Source organism: Juglans microcarpa x Juglans regia, chromosome 6D, assembly GCF_004785595.1.
Source record: "Juglans microcarpa x Juglans regia isolate MS1-56 chromosome 6D, Jm3101_v1.0, whole genome shotgun sequence".
In the NCBI taxonomy this organism is placed as follows: Eukaryota; Viridiplantae; Streptophyta; class Magnoliopsida; order Fagales; family Juglandaceae; genus Juglans; species Juglans microcarpa x Juglans regia.
In genome coordinates, this window is record NC_054604.1 from 6,557,652 (window position 1) to 6,580,830 (window position 23,179).

Genomic DNA, 23,179 nt, shown 5'->3' on the forward strand with positions numbered 1-23,179 from the left:
AGCCCGTTATCGCCCAACAACTCAGGGGACGTCAGTTAGTATTATGCACTCCTGAGTGATGAGAGAAGCTCCACCGAGATAATGCTTCATCTTGACTTGGGGTCGTCTTATATACACCTACATAAAACCTGTTTATTGAGACACTTACACAAACACACACTACTTGTGAATAAGGCAATATTCCCAACTACCCAAAAATCCAGCATGCATTATCAAATCATTTACATGTTGATAAGTTGTCCAAAGACAAGAAACCCAGTAACCACAACTCTCAACAGAAACATCAAAACTATATGTACTATTTTAACAAAATGATGGCAGCTCTTTTTCCCAAAAACTAGCAAGCTTTATCAAACCATTTTACATGCTAAAATACAACACCAAATATAGGTTGGAGATTTCTTACCCTTGAATAGTTGAAGATTACCGGTGGTCTTGGTCCAAAGGCATGTTGCATGGCAAATGGTAGCGGCGACAATTGGAAAGGGAAAAAAATAAAGGAAGAGGATAGGATAGAAAGAGAGTGAGAGAGGGGAGAAAACCAGAGAGAGAAAGACTCTGAGAGAAATTAAAGGAGTGGAGGCAGAGGAGATTACCAGCAATGAGAGGGCTACGACGATTGTGTGTGGTGAGATGGAGCAGAGGACAGCATGAGGCAAAGGGCAATGGGGATAGAGTAGGGTGAGAAGCCTAAAGTGAGAGAACGCCTGAGAGAAAGGTGGTGTGTGTTCAACGTAGGAAGGGGAAAAGGGAGAGACAGAGAGGTAGAAGCTAATGGGGGGTGAGAGAGAGAGAGAGAGACTGGGGAAGGGGATAGAAGAAAGGAATTAGGGTTTGTTGTGTGTTGGCCCAAAATGGCATTGTTTTGATGGTTGGCTGTGCAGACTTCTGAGGGCTTAGGCTAAGGTTATTGGGCTAGGCTTCACCTCACCCATATAAAACTTTAGCCCTCGAGATCTACTAGAGGTGACTATAACCAAGTTGAAAGATCTATACAGCCAATAGTATCTACCTGAACTTCCATAGCTTCTTCCATTATGATTGTAACACCCCAATCTTTGCTTGTTTTATAACAGAGACTTGGAGTATCAGAACATGTAACACACGATCACGTATCCATGTTCATGACAGATAACATGCAATGTATTCTATAAATTCATCTAGTAGAGTTTAATAATCGCAATGAAAAGGTGACTTGTAAACTTTTCGTACCAGAATAACTTAAAACCATAACTTCATTATAAAAAAAGAACCCATTCACAAATCATTTAAATGTTTGTAATATGAGGCGTGTACATAACACACATAAACAAATGGAGAATACATCTCCTCCTCAATCATCCTTAGCGTAGGGTTTGCATTCATAACTATTTATGTGTCATGAATGGAATGGTAGTTGAAATTAATAGAGTGAGATTCCTTCAAATCTCAATAAGTTAACAACCAACATACAAAAAAATAATATAAACATGACAGATAATAAACATGTGATGGATTCATGAGAGGCATAGAAAAGGGTCATATTTGTTTCAATCTAAATTCCTCGACATCTTTAAGAAAAGACACATTTTCTTACAGAGAATATTTCATACTTTTTTAACTTTTCTTCAATTCAATTCTCTCTCTCTGTTTTTTTTTTTGGTAAAAAAATCTTTCTTAACATATGGTATCATCAAGACTCTCATTTTTATTTTTCTTTTCTTCTTTTTTTGCATCATGAGTACCTGCTAGTTATCATAACTCAACTTTTAGTTGAGATAACATTATTAGAGTCACGTAGATAAATTTCAATGCATTGATGATAACTTTTCATAGCATGGGCACCCACCAACGTTAGGTGTCATAATTCGACAACGCCCTGGAATCCTTTAAAAAGGAACCAGTCGAAGTTAGTTGACTGTTTTTTATCAACCCAAGGGTTATCACTCTACTTTTAATCACTCCAGAGTGGATAGGGGAGTTCTACTAGGATATTTTCTGACCACCATAGATGCCTCTTCTCATGGCATAGTGATGGCATTTCCAACTGGAGTCTCAGTCCAGATATCAAGCCCAAGGATCTGAGAAGTCAAGGCAGCAATAGGCAGAGTTTTGTATCTCTTTTTCATATTAGAGTTTTGTATCTAGAACTATCCGGTTTCAATTAATGAGTCCACTAATTTAGCAACAAAAGAAAAATTCCACTAACTGTTGTAAAATGATAGTTGGTGCTGCACATTGTTTAAAATTGAATGATAATGCACACATAGCTCATGGCTGAAAGTAATCTGAAAGGAAATTGAATTCATCTTGTCTTATTGCACTCCACAGATTGACTTAGGTTCTTAAAGGAGTAGCAAGATTAAGTCTAATTTAGTAAAAGATCACTCTGTTCCATGGAAAATGAATCCTATCCAACACACACATACACTCACACACATATATATCTCCTATGAATTCATTTTGCATTGGAATCTATTGTATTTTGTTCAGATTAACAGACTTGGTCCCAAGAAACCAAAATCCTCCAAAATCTCAAGAGCATATTTGCATTAACACAAGGAAGTACCATTTTACAAGGGCTTTGTTTCAACACATATAATGAAATGGATGGGCCGGATGGGTTTTGAATGGCTAAAATTCCAGTAATTTTATATTGGTCAGAATTTTTTGTACGTTGCCTGAAGTGTATATTGGCATATATGTTACCTGAAGTGATTTTATTGAATTATTCTCTGCCCTCTCCGCTTCTCTTTATCTTTATTGGGCTTTGACAGCATGTTAAAATGGTAAGCCCATTGTTTTGGGCTAAAGTAAGGTTAAGCCTGTTGGCTAATATTTGGCATCACCCTATCCATTTGTGATAGAACAAGTAAACTTGCCAGGTTGGCATTTTCATATAGTCTGATTCATGAGTTATTGGAATCTATGTAAGATGTGGGTTATATAACAGTACTGTAAATTTATAAGCCTAAATGATATAGTTGATATATAAAATCAAAACATATCTTATTCACAAAAAGGAAATAACCATTTTAATTAATGGAAAATGCTAGTAGAGCCTCTCAAACTCACCGCTCAAACTTACCGCTTGATTATTTTAATTTTTTAATTTAGATTTTTTATTTAATAGTTAAAAAGGTGACTATTAGTGAAGAAATATTTTTTTATTTTTTTCTTAATGATTAGAGATGTTAAAAAAATGTTGAAAAAAAAATAGAAGAAAAAAGAAAAGTTTTAAATACATTAGCGGGCAAGCCAGCGGTAATCGTTGGGCGGCCCGCTAGTAGTATCCTTAATTAATTGATCTAGTCTAATATGATAAGAAGGAAATTTTCTCGCAGTCTTTAGACCATGCACCCTTTGCACACACCAATATTCTTGACTTATACGGTTATACCAACATCTTCATCATCTAACTTATTGCTTGGGGCTCAGAGAAAGCAAAATAAGTTGAATTAGCGTAGTTTGAGCAGTACTAATTGAGGAATGAATCTTTTTTATCCTACGTAACAATATAAATATACAGTTAATAGACAGCTTCCAAGTCAAGGCCGATGGATTCACTTGGGGATGGGTTATTAATCCTACTATATACTGTCCACATACCTCATTTAATCCTTTGCTTTCATTAGTCTTGTGAGTGGGTTGTTTCCCACTTCATGATGGAAAACGAAAGGGCATTGGTTCAATGAAAATCCATGCCTCTTTGCATGCCATCCAACGACCAGTCAATATTGGAGAAAGTCAAGTTCCTAGACGGGCCTGTCCTTTTCCTCTCCTTTCTTCTGCTTTCTTTCCCAAGAAATAAGTTACAGATGAAGAAAACCATGTGATATAGAAAATTTTGTATAGAAGATTTGAGTATTTTTTCTAACATATTAAGTGTGATAGTAACAGAATCATAGATCTAAACCATTAACGACTCATAGATCTGAACGCAAGCTGGAGCTGGAATGCCTGGTCATGATTTTTTTAAGATTAAAGATAGCATTGAATTAAAATAAATATACAAGATGAGAGAGTGAGGTTCCCCCAATGCAAAAACCTATTACCATAGCCGCAATGCTCGGAGTCAGAGAAGTAAAATAGAAACGAAAAAGCTAATGAACCATAGGTTCGGGCCCAGCTTGTTCCTTAGCTGAGCTATATTGGCGATTGTGTTGATTCAACAAATAGATTGATTGGGTGTAGCTGTAAAATACAAGCGATAAAGATACACTACATTTGAGTGTTCTAATGCATTTCATAAGAAAACTCCATGCTCCACGTACGTTCTGATTCAAAAAAAGTAAGTATATAGTGGAATAGCTAGAGACGAAAAATCTCAATCATTTATAGCACCCAATGAGTATCTGCCGTACTATAAGAACCAATAATATAATTCGAGATTGCAAAACATTGTTTTTTACCATCGTTTTATAGGAAGTGAACGTCTTCCTCCAACAAATTTTCTTGTGAAAGAAAACTTTTGAAAACAAAGTTCATGTTGTCATTCAAATAAAATAAAAAATAATTATATCCATCATTCTCTTAATCACCATCTCCTTAGGTGACATTTAATGTTTGGATTATACATATTGAATGATAAATAACTTTCCAATTATTTAATATCATGATGGAGGACGATGACCAAAAAGATGGTGTATAGTACTTCTCAAAAGTTCAAAACACAATAAGAACATATATATTGAGATAGTTACAAATGGAAAACCCGATGCCAGTAGCAACCAATAAGAGCATTGACCACGGAAGAAAAAATAACATAATTCAAGATTGCAAAATATTATTTCCCAATTTCTTAATTACTATTGTTGATGTAAAAGTTTGTTGGCTAGGATTAGATGAGTATGATCTATTTGAATTATTGGATGAATGTAATTTGTTTTTATCTTTATCTATGAATATTTAAATTCAAAGATAAGTAGATTAATAGATAAAGATTTGCCTTTATCTTTATCTATGAATAATTGAATTCTAAGATAGGTGGTTTAATAGATAAAGATTCGAAAGACTTTTTGATTAAGATCGAAGATTCGAAAAGATAGGAGATATCAAGTAATCTGGATAGAAGACTCAAAAAGAAGATATCGAGTAGAAATAATTCTGAACTATCTAAAAGTTATCTAAAGCAGTTATCTAATGAAACTTCAGTGCTGGCTGTTAACAATATGTCAGCATAGTTATCCCGTCAGTAGATTCCTGCTGCACCTGAAATTTCTAACAAATTCAGTCCGTCAGCAGAGTTTCTACTACAGATGAAATACTGGGTAGTTTATTTAATTGATGATTTCGGCAGAGGATGGTATCCCTTGATCAGTGGATTTTGAGAGTGCTTGGTGATCTACATGAGATCCAAGAGTTTGAGTGAGAGAAAATTCTCTTGAGAATCTTCTAATGTTTTGTCTTTTTGAAGTGTGTGCATACTCCGTGTCGAAGTTGAAGTAATTGAGTTTAGCCACTAGAGTTCCATGAGGGAAGCCAATAGTTTGAAGATCGCCAGAGGTTCTGGCTGCTACTCCGGTAGAAGACAAACGGGTCATTTATCTGGTCAAGTAAGAGAGTCAAGTTACAAAAGTTTTGGAATTGAGATTTACTTGTAATTGATTTTCAAATAATAAGATTGACTTTCCTCGTTTTGGCTGCCCTGTAAGGTTTTACTTTTGAAGAGTTCTTCAAAGGATTTCCCTTCAAAATCAAAATTGATCTTAAGCACTTTCATTATTTTATGTATTTGAGTATTTATCATATTCGTATAAGAAAGAGACTAATCAATTTAATTATTTGCGTGGTGAAACTTGTGATCTAACTATATGGATACTTGGGTAATTTCAACTATCATTTATATAAAGGAACATCTTTTCCTCCGACTATTTTCTTTTGATGGGAAAAACAATCATGAAAACAAAGTCCAAGAGTTCTGAGTTGAGGTATATGAACTTGGTTAATGATTGTCCGGTTGCCAAACACTCTAACTGCCACTGTAGAGAGTAATACCTTTCTCATTCTTCTTACCCAACTTTTCAAAGAAACTCTAAAACCAAATCATCACCTTTAAGGCTTTAGATATAGCAACATATTCGGCTTCTATGGTAGACAGATAAACAATATTTTGCAAGTTTGAACCCTAAGACACAATAGTACCACCCATAGTGTATACAAAACATGTAGTACTCTGTAACCCTGCAGTTCCATACCAGCTCTAGTAAGCAATGACACGTATATGAAGAACCCTTCAGGTACCTCAAAATCCACATTACTACCTCCCAATGTTGCTTTCTTGGATTACTCATATATCTACTCACAACTCCTACTGCATGGGCAACGTTTGGTCTCGTACAGATCAGAGCATACATCATAAAGCCAATAGCTGAGGCATATGGTAGCTTACTCATAATCATACTCCTCTGTCTTCAGTGACTGATCCCTAATATGTTTGAAATGAATTCCCAAGTTGTGCCCACTGGTTTGACTTTGTCCATATTAAACTTATTGAGTAATCTGTTATCTGCTTGTGAAATTCTCAATGTGGCTTTGATTATTTCTCTGATAATTCTCATGCCAATGACTTGTTTTGCAACTCCAAAATCCTACATTGTAAACTATTTTGACAATTGTCTCTTCAGATTGTTGATCTCCTCAATACTAGGCCCAGTAATAAGCATATCATCCACATGGAACAATAGAATAATATAGTTGTCAAAATTCCGAGTATAACAACGATAATCTGCCTGACATCTAGTGTAACTGGAACTACACATGAAGTTTTCAAACTGTCTGTACCACTACCTTGGAACTTTCTTCAATATAAATATTAAAAAAAAAACTCTATGTATTGTACACAAAATTTAAAAAATAATTTTTTAGTAAAACGGCATCATTTTGAGGAGAACTCCCCAAAACATCTTCGGTTTATATTAGGTTTTATTTAAAACTCCCCCTCCCCCAGCAAGTACTCTCTCTCTGTGGATTGATTTTGTATTTTGTTTTATTTTTCCAGTTGGTTCTAGGCGGGGTGGCCGGACAGTCGCAAGGGCTAATCTACCCTAGGAATTCAGATGAGGGCAATCGCCCACAAGGGGGAGGGGGGTGGGGGGCCTCAGGGGCCCTACTCTCCCCCTTTTTGCCATGCAGAAGAAGGGTGAGGCTGGCGACCTCTCGTTTAAGGGGTGTGGGTAGCACCCCTACTTCTGCTGAAGAGCTTTCACAATGAGTCTAGCTTTATATCTCTTGCTGCCATCATGCCTAGTCTTTAAACGATATACCCACTTGTTGTCCAAAGCTTTCTTCCCTACTGGAAGTTCAATTAGCTCTCATGTCTGACTCCCTAATAGAGACTCCATCTCATCTTTCATTACTGACTCCCACTTGCTCAAATTTTTATCTCTCAAGGTTTCATCATAACTTTAAGGCTCACCACCATCAATCAACAAAATATAGTTTAAGGCGGGTGAAAACTGTTGTGGAGGTCTGGTAGTCCTAAAAGACCTATGAATAACAATTGTAGGTGTAGACGGTTTTGGATCTGGTTGTGGAACAATAGGAACAAGTGCACTAGGCTTATTCTCCATGTTAGTCATACTTCTGCTCTACACTGTGATCTCAAAAAGTTAAACTCAGAATACTTCTGCTATAGATTACTTGATCCTGATGTCATATATAGAGTACCGATTTTCTGACAACGAGCCAAGACAATCTCTCCTTTTGTAACCTTCCATACACAACTGAAAAAATATATCGAATGACCATCATCATCAATCTAACCCACTGAGATAACATTTTTCTTCAGCTCAGAAACATGTCTGACATTTTTTAAAGTCCATACATTTATGTTTGGAAGTATAATGCACACATCTCCAATTCTCATGACATCCAACACTTCTCCATCAGCCAAATACACATTACCAAAGACACAACAACATTGCTCTGCATGATTTCTCAATGTGAAGTGGTGTGAAATGAAACTCCAGAATCCAACACCCAATCATCAGCTGGACTATGAACCGCAAGATGTAGAGCATCATGTACTTCCTTAGTCATTACATCTAGACAAGGCCACCATAAGATTCACATTGGTCTTTTCCTTGATAACATTGTGTGCAACTTACCTTGATAGAGCCAACCAAATAACCCCCAGAACCTATCGATCTAATAGGTTCCAATCCGCATCTTCTATGTTATCCGACTTCTTCCCCAACAGAGGAAGATAAAGTCTCTTTCCACAGAGATAATCGTCAATCTGCATCATCCAATACCCGAAATTTGTGCCATCAAACTCTTGATTCTAGACGCCGTCACTTCTTCTTAGGCTATCGTTCTTACTCAAACCTGAACCTAGCTCTTGATACAAGTTGTTAGGAACAATAAAATAAAAACTAAAGTAAAAAACAAAATCAATCACACATGAGTACCACAAGATTTATGTAGTTTGGCAATATGCATACGTGCACTAAGATGCAGAAGATTTTATTCATATGAAAAAACCAAATATACATATAAGGATTTAATAAAGTTTAAGCAAATCTTAATTAGTGGGTCGGGTCAGATTAATAAACCCTAGTCTGCGGGTCGTGTTAGACTCCGGGTCAAAAACGCTTGGGCCGAGGACCGGTAGCCTGCACTTCATGGCCCAAGCCTCATTCAAAATCCACCAAAAAACTAAAACAAATTCCTGTCGGGTCAGATCATCAAAACAGACCACACACAAACAAAAATAAGGCTCTACGCAAGCAAGCCCAACAAGCTAAAGACACTTGAATGTTAGTTTTAACTCAAATTTAACTACAATTATGTATAATCAAATACTATTTGTAAGTAAAGATAAAATTGGGAAGAAGAACCAGAGAATCAAGGAGCACAATGCATGGAGAAGATGAATATTCCACACTCTGATTTATTGAGAAGACGTGGATACAATGTAGTGGGAAAGGCCTGCTATATACTGCCATCTCTAACAAATTAGCATATTTTCTCCTACTAAATATTGCTGCCAGATAATAAAATGAATAATACAATAAGAATAAAAAAATGAGTAATGCAGATAAAGACAAAATAAAGAGATCATCCTTTTTCATCATGCCGTATTGCATGTGGAAGTGGTGCTATGTGACTTGCAGTTGTAGCAGGTGGTATACGACTTGTAGCTTGTAAGTTGGCTGCATTTTTATTCTGTAATAGCCCTCCGTAAGATGGAGACTAGAGGTTAACTATTCTCAGCTTGGATAAATGAGAGTAGAGGAGGTAAGAGGGCAAGACTTTTGTAAATATGTTGGCTAGTTGTGACTGAGAGGCAACATGGGTTGTGATAATGTTGCCCTCTTAGATTTTGTCTCAGATCAAGTGACAATCGAGCTTGATATGCTTGGTGCACTCGTGGAAAATAGGGTTAGCAGCGATGTAGAGGGCTGCTTAATTGTCACTGTAGAGAAAGGCAGCTTGAGGATGTGAGATTTGAAGATCATGAAGGAGATATTGCAGCCATGTGAGCTCTAAACAGATGTCTGCCATTGACCGATACTCAGCTTCAGCTAAGGAACAAGATACCACAAATTGCTTCTTATACATCCAAGAGACAAGTGAGTGGCCAAGGAAAATACAGTAGGCAGTAACAGATCGACGGGTATCTGGACAAGATGCCCAATTAGAATCACAATAAGCCTTTAGCTACAATTGAGATGTGGATGAGAGGAAGAGGCCTTGTCCAGGGGCAGATTTGATATACCTGAGAACTTTATGGGCAGTGGCTAAGTGTGTATCAGTAGGTCGATCCATAAATTGGCCAAAAAGTTGGACAACATAGCAAATGTCAGGTCTTGTGAGAGTAAGGTATAACAAACGACCAATGAGTCGATGATGAATACTAGGATCTGAAAGAAGTGCACCAGAATCCTTGTTGATTTTGAAATTCTGCTCTAAAGGCAATTTAACAGGCTTACTGCCAAGGGTATCTGAATCAGCTAAAATGTCCAAAACATACTTTCATTGGCATAAATGAATACCTTGTGAAGATCTAGCAACTTCCAAGCCAAGAAAGTAGCGTAAACAACCAAGATATCATCTACTATGATATCATCTACATAGACTAGAAAAGCAAGAAAAGAATCTCCATCAAGTTTGGTGAAAAGACTATAGTCGGCTTTGGATTGTTCGAAACCAAATTCAATGGAGATGTAGAGAATTTAGAGTACCATTGCCTAGAGGTCTGCTTAAGGCCATAGATACTCTTGAGTAGCTTGCAAACTTGGTGAGGGCCTCCTTTTGTATAACCAAGTGGTTTGTGCATGTAGATTTCTTCACATAAATCCCCATGTAGGAAAGTGTTATTGATGTCAAATTGGTGAAGAAGCCAACCATGTACTGTTGCCAGCAAGAGTAAAACCCCAACTATTACAAACTTTGCAACTGGAGAAAATGTCTCTGTCTAGTCAATCCCTTCCAACTGTGTAAAACCCTTTGCTACAACCCTAGCTTTTAACCTTTCAATGGTGCCATCAGAATTATATTTGATCTTGTACACATATTTACAAGCAACAGCTTCTTTACCTAGAGGAAGGTCAATGATAAGCCAAGTTTTGTTCTATTCTAAAGCTAGTAATTCAATGTCCATTGCCTGACACCAACCAGGGTCTTTTACTGCTTGTTTTTAAGTGGTTGGCTCAAAAGAAGTGGAAATAGAATAGGAGAATGCACGGAAAGAAGGGATAAAATTCTGATAAGACAATAATTTATGCAGAGAACAAGTTGTACCTGTAGCTGTTGGAGGTGTCTTGGCCAAAGATTGGATTGTAGTTGGAAGTGAGGCCTGTTGACAGTGAAAGTCAAGTAAGTACTAAGGTGCCCTCTTTTCTCTACTACGAAGAGGAGGAATGTATGGGGGTTGAAAGGCAGGTTGGATAGATGGTGAAGGGTTGGAAGGAGGAAAGGGAGTATTGGTGACAGCTGGAATAGAAGGGAAAGTAGAAACAGGTGGAAATGTGGGATTGGTTTGAAAATTAAAGGAAGGAAAGTCAAGAATATTTGGTAGAGGTTTAGTGAACACAAAATTAGGATGGTCAGTATGTGAAGAATTGGAATGGGAGGAAAGAAATGGAAAAATTGATTCATGGAATTGGACATCCCAAAAAACAAAGGTGGTGTTTGTAGTGAGGTCAAGGAGTTTATATCCTTTAATGCCAAAGGGATATTCGAGAAAAATGCACTTGCAACCTAGGTGATCAAATTTCTTACTACCATGGATGAGGGAGTTGCAAAACATAGAGATCCAAAAATTCGCATGTGAGCATAAGTGGGTTTTGATTTAAAAAGAAGCTCAAATGGAGTTTTAGTGTCAATAATAGGACGAGGAATCCTGTTAATGATGTAAGTGGCAGTTAACACACAGTCATTCCAAAATTCTAAGGGAAGTCCAGTTTGAAATTTTATAGACTGAGCAACATTAAGTAAGTGTTGGTGTTTTCGTTCGACTATACCATTTTGTTGAGGGGTGGCAACACAAGATCTTTGATGAATGATGCCCATAGTGTTAAAAAACTCTTTCTTGTGAAATTCACTTCCATTGTCACTTCTTAAGGTTTGTATCTTGAGATTAAACTGTGTGTCAATCAGATTTGAGAAAGCCTTAAGGCATTTTCTGGTTTCATTTTTATTTTGAAGCAAATATAGCCATGTGGTTCTTGTGAAGTCATCTACTATGGTGAGAAAGTATTTAGTTCCATCATATGCAGCAGTGGAACATGGTCCCCAGAGATCACAATGTATTAATTCAAAAGGTCTAACAGTTTTATGAATGCTGTTAGGGAAATGGAGTCGATGAAGCTTGGCAAGAGGACAAATGCAGCAGGGATTTTCATTAATAGAAAAAATGTTATGCTAAACAATAGGATCTGTAATTAAAAGTAAACGAGAAAGTGAAAGATGACCTAGGCGACAATGCCAAAGGTCAGAAACAACAACATTGTGTATAACAGAAGCTGAAATAGGAACATTAGCATGAGAGAAATTCAAGAGAGCAGTAGCTAGAGATAAGGGGAAACTGCAGTCCTTAGTAAATGATATAAGCCATGTCTCACTTCACCCTTCCCAATCGTTGTCCAAGTTAAAAGGTCCTAGAAAAAACAGTAATTAGAGAAGAAAACCAGGCAACAAGTGAGTGAGGTAGCAAGTTTTGTTGCTGAAAGAAGGTTAAAATGGAAAGATGGAACACATAGAACATCTCCGAGTAGGATGGACTGTATGAGTTGAACGTGACCAGTGTGTGTGACAGGAACCTGGTTCCCATTTGGTAATTTGACATAGTAAGAAACATGTGCTGTGATGGTAGTGAGAAAAGAGGTGCAACAGACCAAATGGTCTGTTGCCCCTGTATCAATGATCCAAGGGGTGTCACTGGGTTGCAGTGATTTGTGTGTGTAAGTGGATAAACAAAAGGGAATATCAGATAGATTAGATGTCAAAGATGGTTTGAAAATGGACTATATCTGGTTGGCAAAAGGAGAAGTAGCAGTTGGGGAGTCCCATGGCTGAAGCAAGGCAACAAGTTGTTGATATTGAGTTTTAGTCAAACCAACTCTCTCATCACTAATGTCCTCAAATTCAAAAGCATTGGAAAAACTCGACTAATTAGCAAAGGGTCCATGTGTTGGAGATTTGCTGAAAAATTTGTGGCCCGGTGGATACCCATGTAGCTTATAGCACTTGTCAGCTTTATGACTAGGTAAATGGCAATGAGAACAAATGAGCATTACTAGCTTTGAAACAAGTTTTGAATGAGTGGACTGTAATCTTACAGTGGTTACAATATGGTCTATCGCTCTTGAATGAAGGTTTGGGTGGGTGAGGGGAATTAATGTGTATGTAAGGTTTCTTGATGGCTAAGGCCATTGAATTAGGGGAGGGAATGATGGGAAGCAGCTGGTGTTGTTGTTCTTGTTGGTGAATTAGAGAGAAGACCTTAGTGACAGGAGGCAAAGGGTCTAAAAGCATAAGTTGGTCACGCACATTAGCATAGGATTCATGTAAACCCATAAGAAATTGAAACACATAATCTCTTTGATAGCGATCCAAGAGAATTCTTGTAGAACCACAAGTTCAAGCAAGAATTGGATTGTAAATGGAGAGTTCATCCCAAAGGGTTTTCAGCTTACCATAGTAAATAGTTACTGAGTCATGATCTTGATGAAGGCTAGAGAGATTTTTCTTACGCTGGAAAATTCGAGGCCCATTTTGCTTGGAAAATCGATGCTAAAGGTCGAGCCAAATTTCCCTAGCATCATCAACGAACACGACGCTGGATTTGATTGAAGGGCTGATGGAGTTTTGCAACCACGACACTACCATGTCGTTGTAGCGTTCCTAAAGCTTGAGCAGAGGGTCCTCTGGGTCAATAGGTTGCAGAATGGCGCCGGAAATGAAGCCGAGTTTGTTCTTCGCACGTAGTGCCTGTCGCATAGCTCAGGACCAAGTTGCGTAGTTGTTAGTGGTAAGTAGATCTGTGATGAGGATAACAGCAGGGTTGTTGCCATTGTCCAAGCAAAATGGATTGCTAAGGTCAGCAAGGTTCAAGAAATGAGATGCAAGTGAGGTGTTTGTGTTTAGGTGTGTATGAATAGAGGATGAGTCATCTGAATGTTCCTGTGTGTCCTCCATGAAAAAAAAAATGCTCCTAGGCTCGTGATACCATGTAAGTAAAGATAAAACTGGGAAGAAGAACCAGAGAATAAAAGAGCACAATGCATGGAGAAGATGAATATTCCACACTCTGATTTATTGAGAAGACGTGGGTACAGTGTAGTGGGAAGGGCCTGCTATATACTGCCATCTCTAACAAACTAACAGATTTCTCCTAATAAATATAGTTGCCAGATAATAAAATGAATAATACAAAAAGAATAAAAAAAAAAGAGTAATGCAGATAAAGACAAAATAAAGAGATCATCCTTTTTCATCATGTCGTGTTGCATGTGGAAGTAGTGCTGTGCGACTTGTAGTTGTAGCAGGTGGTATACAACTTGTAGCTTGTAAGTTGGCTGTATATTTATTCTGTAATACTATTGCTCTTTAGAGCATTTGCAGCTGCTTGGGCATCTACCCTTGCAATGCAAAACTTACCTAATAAAGAGTCAAAATTTTTCACATTAATGGAGGAGCTAAAACAAATGCATTTCATTTAAAGTCTACAATAAATCTTTATATGTTTATGTAAGGTTATTGTTGTTGGCTATCTATTATTTTATTTTATTTTCTCTCTCCTCTTGCACAGCCACACTGACCTAGACCCCTCTCTCCTCTCGCACAGCTCTAGCCACACGAAACAAAATCCCTCTCTTCTTTCTCTTCCTTTGTTAATTTCTTTCACAGCCACACTAAAATGAAAACTAAAATAAAAAAGAGCGGTGCTACTTTGCCACCTACAAGCGACTGCTCTTTGTGCCGCCTAGTGCAAATTAATTGTACTTTTTTTTTGTTGCTTTTTTATTTCAAACATTTTTTAAACATGTTTAAATATTTTTAAAAAATTAAAAAAATACAAATACACTAATAGTCACTTCTTTAACCATTAAGAAAAAAATTTAAAAAAAAAAATGAAATGCATGAACTGTAAAAAATGAGGAGGCAAATTGAGGAGGCATAATATCATTATTGAAATAAAACAATTATTTTAAAATAGATATAAAAATACAGTAAATAATAGATAAAAAAAACTAGAAAAATTAAAAAATAATAATATAATTTATTAGTATAAAAAGAGAAATACCTAATTCAACGTGGGATAAAATTTTGAATGAACAAACAAAGGGTCAAAAGTAATATTTTATCTGAACTTTGACATTAGGTCAATGTGAATGATCTAACAGGTGATACAAGAAATAAATTTGTAAATGATATAATTTAAAAACTATTAAAATATATATATATATAGAAAATGATTTACACATAACATGTTTTACAATATTCTACACAATTATATTTTAAATAATGGATATTTTTGTAAAACATCTTATAAAAGTAATATCATTTTATAAAACTATCCTCATTTTATAATATTGTTATGCAATGTATTATGTATATATCATTACTCTTTTATATATATAGATATATATATTAATTGTTTATTTATTACAGAATTCTTCCATTTATTGCGCTAACCCGTCCCATCAATTAGCTCCGTGTTAAAGGGCTCCGGCTGTCAGGCCCAATTAGAAGCTTTGACTGCGTTGCGTCAACCATGAGCGTTGGTCGTACGTGAGAAGTCATATATATATATATATATATATAAAGGAGGAAGATGGTGTGGATTCCTCTTCCACCCATGAAACTCAAGATCAATATGGCTCTCAAAGTTTCTACTGCCATTGTATTTGGCTTCATTGCGTTTCTCGTCCTCGCTAATCCTGTAATTGCTTCCCGATAAATCGAGAGAGTTCTTAGTGGTAATTTCATTACTCTCTCTCTCTCTCTCTCTCTTCTCACGTGCACTTTCGATCGCGTAATCTTTTAATCTCGTCTTCGATGTTTGGATCCCACTTTTCTGCCCATATATATTCTTTTAATTCTTTGTCGTCAGAAATTAAGAAGATAATGGTAGTACTACTACTTGCTACGTAGCAGAGACCTATGTATTAGTTATCTTATTTATTTAATTACCTTGGCTGAATTGCAGAGACTATAGCCCCATCGAGCAGTGTTGCCATCCGAAGCCCTTCTCCCGAGTACAAGTTGACTTTCATCGGAAGCCCGTCCGCTGGAGCCGGCCAACCTCAATTCTTGTTAGATTTTGGTGGAAGCCCGTCCCCGGGGGCTGGAGTACTCTCATAACATGGCGAGGCAAGGATCATGATATATAGTTCATGAATATTTCAGTTCGGATCATCCAAATAAACAAACAACAGCCTTTGTATGATATGTTTGCATTCTGTACTTACGTTAAGCATGCATGCATGCATGCATGGTTCTTCCACCAAATATCGTTCATACACACAATCATAATATTATTGATATATATATCCCCATTCTGTCTCTAGTCTACCGTCGTTTGTTGTCGTGAGTCGTCAATAAGAGATCATTTCATCAGATCTGGCAATTGTTTCTTAATGTCCAAAGTCTCTAGTCTAGATCGATGTGATCACCAAAGGCTTAAGTATATATAAAAGATATATCTGGCATTTGTTTCTTTCCATTGTTGTACAAATACTACAAATTTTGTTTATTCAGCTACAAATTTGGTCTTTTTTTTTAGACGTAGTTGGAGTTTTTAGTGAGAATCAAATATGGTTGCATCAGTTTGATCGAGATTGTCCCATGAGACTCCAGGAACAAATTATTATTATAAAGTGCATGTGCGTACGGGACTGAAATAAAGATCTCGAAAAGATTTTGAAATTATATTGCAATTTTGATCGGACATGGTCATAAAAATGTGCCATGTGCAATAGAAATGGCAAATTAATTCGAAATCAAACCAAATTGAATATAGTAATGTTACATAGAGTCGTAGATTAGTTTGTAAGACATATTAGTTTTTTTTTTATTATTATTTAAATGAAATGGAACACACTTAAACCCACCTAAGAGAAACTGCCACCCAAAATGGGACAGATGGCCTGGTAATTCCGCTGCAGCACGTCATAGAGATATATATATATATATATATATATGTGTGTGTGTGTGTGTGTGTGTGTGTGTGTGTGTGTGATTTACACAAACTATTTTGAGAATCAGAAATAAAGAATGTAAATAAATTTTGAACTCTTACCCAAGAACTCTTTGTGGCGGAAAGGCAGATAAAAACTGTTGGGTATGATTATGTTGAATAGGTGAGGAAGGAGCCATTGGCGACTAAAGGCATCACAACATGTTCATGTGACAAAGGCAGTTAAAGGATCGAATTACTCTAAAAGCTGGGCTTAGAGATAAAAGTTATACACATGTATCCCAATGATGTCAGAGTTCTTCCACAAAGATAAACCCTAGAAGGGCATAACCGACATCGGAACATAACGAACCATATCACAATAAGATTTGGATCTGAGAAATAAATCCAAGTGATTATATCGACGCCAGCTAGATGCTATTAAAGGCTAAATTGTGCTCCAGAAGGTAATATCCCAAATTGAGTGCTGAGAAACGTGTTTACAAGGAAGTGATCTTGCCATGTAAGGTCAATTCAAGCTCTACAAATATCCCAACAAGTATGTACTACTGAAATATAGAATGATTGGCATTTGTGATAGAGCTCAACCCTTTTGCTGACTTAAGTATCGGAGGTATTCCTCACTGGGTACTGCGAATTATTCTTTCTGGCTACAAGTTGTCAGGACACGACGCATGCAACTATCAGTAAAAGGGGTCGGGCGGGCCGGGACAAGTTCAAGAGTTACAAAGTGCGGTTGTAAAGTACGTAGGATACTTTTCACCTTTGCACTTTGGGAATAAAAAGTAAAAATCATCAATACTTGGTAACTTTCTAAAAAATCCACAAAACTGTCCTAAGCTTAAGGGCTTGTTTGGAAACAATTAGCCATCTCATCTCAAAATTTCTAATAATATCCTTCTTAAACAACACTCAAATACAAACATTTTTCAATTTTATATTTTTAACCTTTTTATCTAATTATTACATAATCTTTACAATTTTTTCAAACTTCCAAATAAAGTACAAAAATCAATACAACTATTTCAAAATCTAAAACAAAAGTAATATTAAAAAAATAATATTCTAACAATATTTAAATTTTATAATATTTTTCTCTCTCATTTCCCAAAATCCAATAAAACAACTTAATCCAAACCATTTCTCCAAACATCTCTAAGTCTCATATAAATAAGCTTTTCTCTTATAAGAAACAATTTTGGATTTCTAAAATAACTGTTCTACACATAGATTTAGTTATGTATAAGAATGATTATATAGGAAGGACTACTCAAATTAGAGTCAAACTATTTAAAAAACGTCTTGACAATGAAGGTTGCCCAGTTCCCTCAATCACGGGTCCTATGAGCATCTAGAAATATAATCCTCAACACTTTAGCCATCCACAAAAACTATTTCAACCCCAAAAATTCCAATAGTTTTTGTGGATGTTAGCTAGGTCAAGTGAAAATTCCTTATTTCTGACTCGGAAATCATGAATTTTCACTTGACCTAGCTATCTAACATCTAGAAAAACTATTTAAATTTTCCACTACAATAAAAATGGCTTATTTGTAGTCATTTATTTGTTGCGAACATCAATTTCATAGTAAAATGAGTCCATTCCATTGCAAATAGTCATATTTCTTACAAATACTCATTTTTATTTTTTTGCTAGATTAATCATGTCTTGTCAGCTATCTCAAGAAAGTATTAGCAATTATCCCTCCAAGGTACTCTAGTGAAACTAATCTAGCAAATTCGATATAATTGCAATTGTTTAAACAGCTTTAGCCTAGAATTTACCCACCAATTAACTACAATTTAATTAAATTAGTTTTGTCAAAAAATATGCCAACACAATATTTTTATATTCACAACTACATCAGCGTCAATGGGGAAGATCTCCCCTAATTTGCCTGGCGGCTCACCCCATGCAGAGTACTAATCTCCCTTATGTATGGAATGACAGCTAGCTGCACGATGGGAACTACCCGCGGCCACCATCTGGCTATTCAGTACGCCTACCATGAGCTACTATTTTGTTTTGCTATTGATAGAAGGTACAAATATAATTTAATATGTCTCTAAGAATATGTATATAATATATATATATAAACTTCCATAATAACAAGAAAAAAAAACTGGTGTCCAAAGCTTCCACAGGCCGGATTTTTATTAAAATTTAGTGAAAAGAACAAACCTTCAACTTGCAAAAAGAAATGTCACAAATATACTCCCAAAAGACACTATGGGAGATTGGTGTAAACTGCGTCGAGAAGTGCTAGAGACACAAAGGAATTATACAAAAATAAATCCACAAATTAACGTGAGTTTATGTAATTCGTTAGGTCTACTTTACAATAAAAGTAACTTTACTTTACAATCGTGCTACAGCATGAAGGCATGTCAATTTGTAGTTTTATTTTTGTGTAGTCACTTTGTGGTTAAAGTATTTCTCAACCGGAATGGAGAGTATAGTTGAAATTAAATTGAAGAACATAACTTAACTTATTAATAAGATATGAATCGCAAAAACATTCATACAATAATTTCCAACTGACGTTACACACACATAGATATAGTTGGGATGGAAAGAAAATGCTCTAATAAGTAAAATCTTGGACTAAAACCTGACTGCAACACATATTGTCCTTAATTTTTAGTATCGGTAGTCAATATATATAACCTTCCACTCCCAAGTTTCATGTTGTCAGTGCATATATGGATGGCTCTAGGAATGTGCAATATTGGTTGATAACGCTTGAGAAATCATGTGCATCGTCGGCCTTGATTGTGGGTTGACATTTAAACAGTCCAAGGCAAGCTTTACAATTGTTTTAAGTTCATTTTCAACTTGAAGTGTTGGAAATGGAAGGCGTTGGTCCCACACATCCTTCACTTGTGTGTTTTCCTTTGCTGATGTAGCTGATAGTGAGGAGATGAAATCACCCGGATGTTTTCCCTTGATGATTTCGATTGCCAACACCCCAAAGCTATATACATCACACTTCTCAGTAACCTTCATTGTATAAGCAAGCTCTGCAAAAAAACAAAAAATAAATAATAATAAAAATTTAAAAAAAAAAAAAAAGACAAACAAAATGGAAACAAAATAAACACATGCATGTTTTTTCTATGATAGAAGAAGGAAAAAAACTTACCTGGTGCAGCATAACCATAAGTGCCTGCAAATGAAGTCCAGTTGGATGAGCCTGGCTTTAAAATCTTAGCAGTACCAAAGTCTGAAACATGAGCCTGAAATTGAGAATCCAGCAAGATGTTGCTACTTGATATGTCACGATGAATAATTGGAGGTGAGCAATCATGGTGCATGTAAGACAAGGCATAAGCCACGCCTTTAACAATATTCAATCTCTTACTCCAATCTAATATTTTAGCAGCATCTTCGTTCCCCAAGATCAAGGCCAAGCTACCCCTTTCTAGATACTGACAAACCAAGAATGAATGTTGCGCATTGGAACAGAAACCATAAAGTTTTACGATATTTCGATGTCTTACTTCTGTTAATACCCTTATCTCATTCAATAATGCCTTGTCAAATCTCTTCTCACTTGCACAGAGTGGCTGGTTGAATTTCTTCACAGCTATGATAGCACCTGAAGGCAAATTTGCTTTATAGACTGTTCCGTGTCCTCCCTTCCCAATGCAATATATAGCATCGAAACCGTTTGTTACTCTTATGATATCTTCATACAATGCTCTTCCATCAAAACGTGATACAAAAAGAAATACTTCATCTTGGATCTTACTTTGTTTTGATTCTCGATCTTTCTTTCTTCTTCGCATAAATAGAAAAAATCCTAAGAAAGAAAGTAGAACCAAAGGCACTCCTAAAAAAAGGACAAGAAACACGACTTTGTGTCCCTTTCTTGAGCTATATTTGTGTATCATGGAAGAATTGCAAGGTTGCAGTCCTGTAACGTTACCGCACAGTCCCTTGTTCCCTTGTAATGTTCTTATGGGATCATATGAAAATGCTTTGCTATTGGGAATGGGGCCCTGCAACTCATTGTAGGATATGTCAATATACAACAAGCCACGCATTTCTTCAAAGGCTTTCGGAATGAAGCCAGAAAGATTATTGTGGGAGAGATTCAAGATCTCTAAGCTCTCCATTTTGCTAATCTCTGCTGGTATCTCTCCATTTAAAGAGTTATAACTTATATCTAACTTATTGATATGAAATAAGCTCAGCAGATGAAGTGGAAGCCCTTCACTAAAATTGTTGTGGCTTAAATTCAAGTAGTTCAATTTCATGAAGTCCCCAAAATTACTTGGAATGGACTTATTCAACTTGTTTGTGGATAGGTCAAGATATTCGAGATTAGTCAACAATCCAAACTCCAAAGGTATATCACCAGAGATTTGATTGTCATTCATCCTCAATCGCACTAGAGAAATTAGCCTTCCGAGCTCTTTTGGAATCATCCCAACTATACGATTAGAAGAGAGATCAAGTTCACCAAGCTGAGTCCAGTTTCCAATCTCGGGTGGTATGCTGCCAGTAATATTGTTCCTACTAATTAGTAGGGTCTGTAATTGATGACATTCTCCCCAATTACTTGACATTTTGCCATAAAATCCATTGTGGCTTAGATCTATGAATGTCAAGTTTGGATAGACACCAAAGTCATCAGATATATCTCCAACAAATTGGTTACCTTCCAAGTGGACTCTGACTAAGCTTGTGCAATTTTTGAAGCTTTTGGGGATTCGACCAACCAAATGGTTGTTGCTTGCAGAAAAGTTCTCAAGTGATCCACTATGGCAAATGTTTTTAGGCAAATGACCAATAAATTGGTTTGTGTCCAATTGTAGAGTAACCAAGTTAATGAGATCTCCTATTCCTTGAGGAATGGGACCAGAAAGGTCATTATCACGAAGGAATAAAGATTTCAAGTTGCTCAAATTAGCGAATGAAGTTGGAAAAGGACCATGCAACTGGTTTTCACTCAATTGTAGATCGTTGATGGAACTCAAATTTCCTAATTCTGGAGGAATGGATCCGAAAAGGTTATTACCAGAGAGATGAAGAAGTGTAAGATTTTCCAAGTCTCCTAATGATGTCGGGATTAAACCGGAAAGATTATTTCCAAACAAGCTTAATTTTTCAAGGGACTTCAAACTTCCAATGTTTGCAGGTATATGACCAAAAAGTAAATTACCAAACATATACAAGGTGGTTAGCTTTTTCAAGTTCCCAAAGGTTGGAGGGATTGGACCTGTCAGGTGGTTGGTATTAATGAAAAGTTTGACCAAATTTGAGAGGTTTCCCATTTCTGCAGGAATGGAACCAGAAAGTTCATTTTCATAGAGAAACAAGTTAACTAAATTGCTCAAATTGCTTAAAGAAGAAGGAATGGAACCGTCTAAATGGTTTTTGAAAAGAGCAAGGTCAGTTAGAAAGTTTAGACGCCCAATTTCTTTAGGAATTGAGCCATTCAATTTATTACGAGCAAGGTGGAGGACTTCAAGATTAGTTAGCAAGCCAATCTCTGGTGGGATTTTACCTGAAAACTTATTAAACGACAATTCAAGATATCTGAGTTTTGACAGGTAGCTAATTTGAGGTGGAATGGTCCCAAAAAGAGCGTTCATGGAAAGATCAACATAGACAAGATTTGGAAATGACCAAAATGAAAATTCGTGAAGCTTACCTTGTAAGCTAGAGTTGGTAAGGTTTATTCGGATGACACTTTCAGCAAAGTTGCATGAAATACCAAGCCAATTCTTGCACGGATTCCTAATTTGGTTTAGATTGGAAGAAGAAACTGAAGTAGTCCATGAAGATAAGTGAGATTGGGATTCGTTTTGAAGGCTGTTTTTCCATGTAAGAAGAGCAGTAGCTTCTTTGGAAGAATTAGAAGACAATCCGCTTTTGGTAATGAAACCAAATTGGACATGAACAAGACAAACGTGATGAGAAGCTGGGAAAATACTTTCTTACTGGTTAATGAACCCATTGTTTTGGTATGTAGAGCGTATGATAGTTGAAGGATCTATTTATAAACCATCTTATATGAGGGGCCTACCATTGATCCTATTTGGAAAATGATTTTTTAAAATTTTTGTCTGAATTCTAGAGCTTATAATCATAAAGTATATACATGCATGCTGCAAATATTTATTGAACATTTAATATTATTTGAATCCGGAAACAAGACTCAATTAATATTGTTTCTCTCTCTTTTCTACTCAAAAGGTTTCAAGTTCAACAAGAACTTAAGAGATCTTGATGATCTCATCCTTTCGATCGTATACACCCTACTTCCTCACCGTAATTTTGCCGTAATTCAAGGTTGAAAATTATGGGAAAAGGAAAATATGTACTCCTTGGAAGAATATTTGTGCCTTTGTCGACAATCTTGTGTTGCGTAAGGAGAGGGTTGGGGTCCATAATCGTGTTGAAGGAGGCAGTCTTCGTTCCAATCTTAGACACAGTCCACGTACATGAACTAGCGTCGGGAAGCGAAAAATATATATCAATTATATTAAAGATTATTGCACCCTTGGAAGATTATTGCATTTTTGTGCACTTTTGTCAAAGTC

The 23,179-nt window shown here is 36.3% G+C and overlaps 1 protein-coding gene and 1 long non-coding RNA gene across 2 annotated transcripts; one reads left to right on the plus strand and one right to left on the minus strand.

Moving 5' to 3' along the window:
* The first annotated feature begins 15,140 nt into the window (after positions 1–15,140).
* LOC121234063 lies at positions 15,141–16,147 on the plus strand. Its single transcript, XR_005934289.1, has 2 exons — positions 15,141–15,407; positions 15,638–16,147. It is a non-coding gene; the product is annotated as an uncharacterized LOC121234063 (long non-coding RNA).
* A 2,944-nt stretch (positions 16,148–19,091) lies between these two features.
* On the minus strand, positions 19,092–22,605 carry LOC121268790 (MDIS1-interacting receptor like kinase 2-like). Its single transcript, XM_041173052.1, has 2 exons — positions 19,771–22,605; positions 19,092–19,648 (listed from the first exon to the last, which is right to left on the minus strand). The coding sequence occupies exons 1-2, from the start codon at positions 22,226–22,228 to the stop codon at positions 19,341–19,343; spliced, it is 2,766 nt and encodes a 921-aa protein (XP_041028986.1). The 5' UTR covers positions 22,229–22,605; the 3' UTR covers positions 19,092–19,340.
* Between the last annotated feature and the right edge of the window lie 574 nt (positions 22,606–23,179).

Coding starts and splice junctions, on each gene's coding strand:
- LOC121268790 (XM_041173052.1), bottom strand. CDS start 22,228: ATGAACGCTCTTTTTGGGACCATTCCACCTCAAATTAGCTACCTGTCA. Junction 19,649..19,770: donor TTATGGTTATGCTGCACCAG/GTAAGTTTTTTT, acceptor GTTTTTTTGCAG/AGCTTGCTTATACAATGAAG.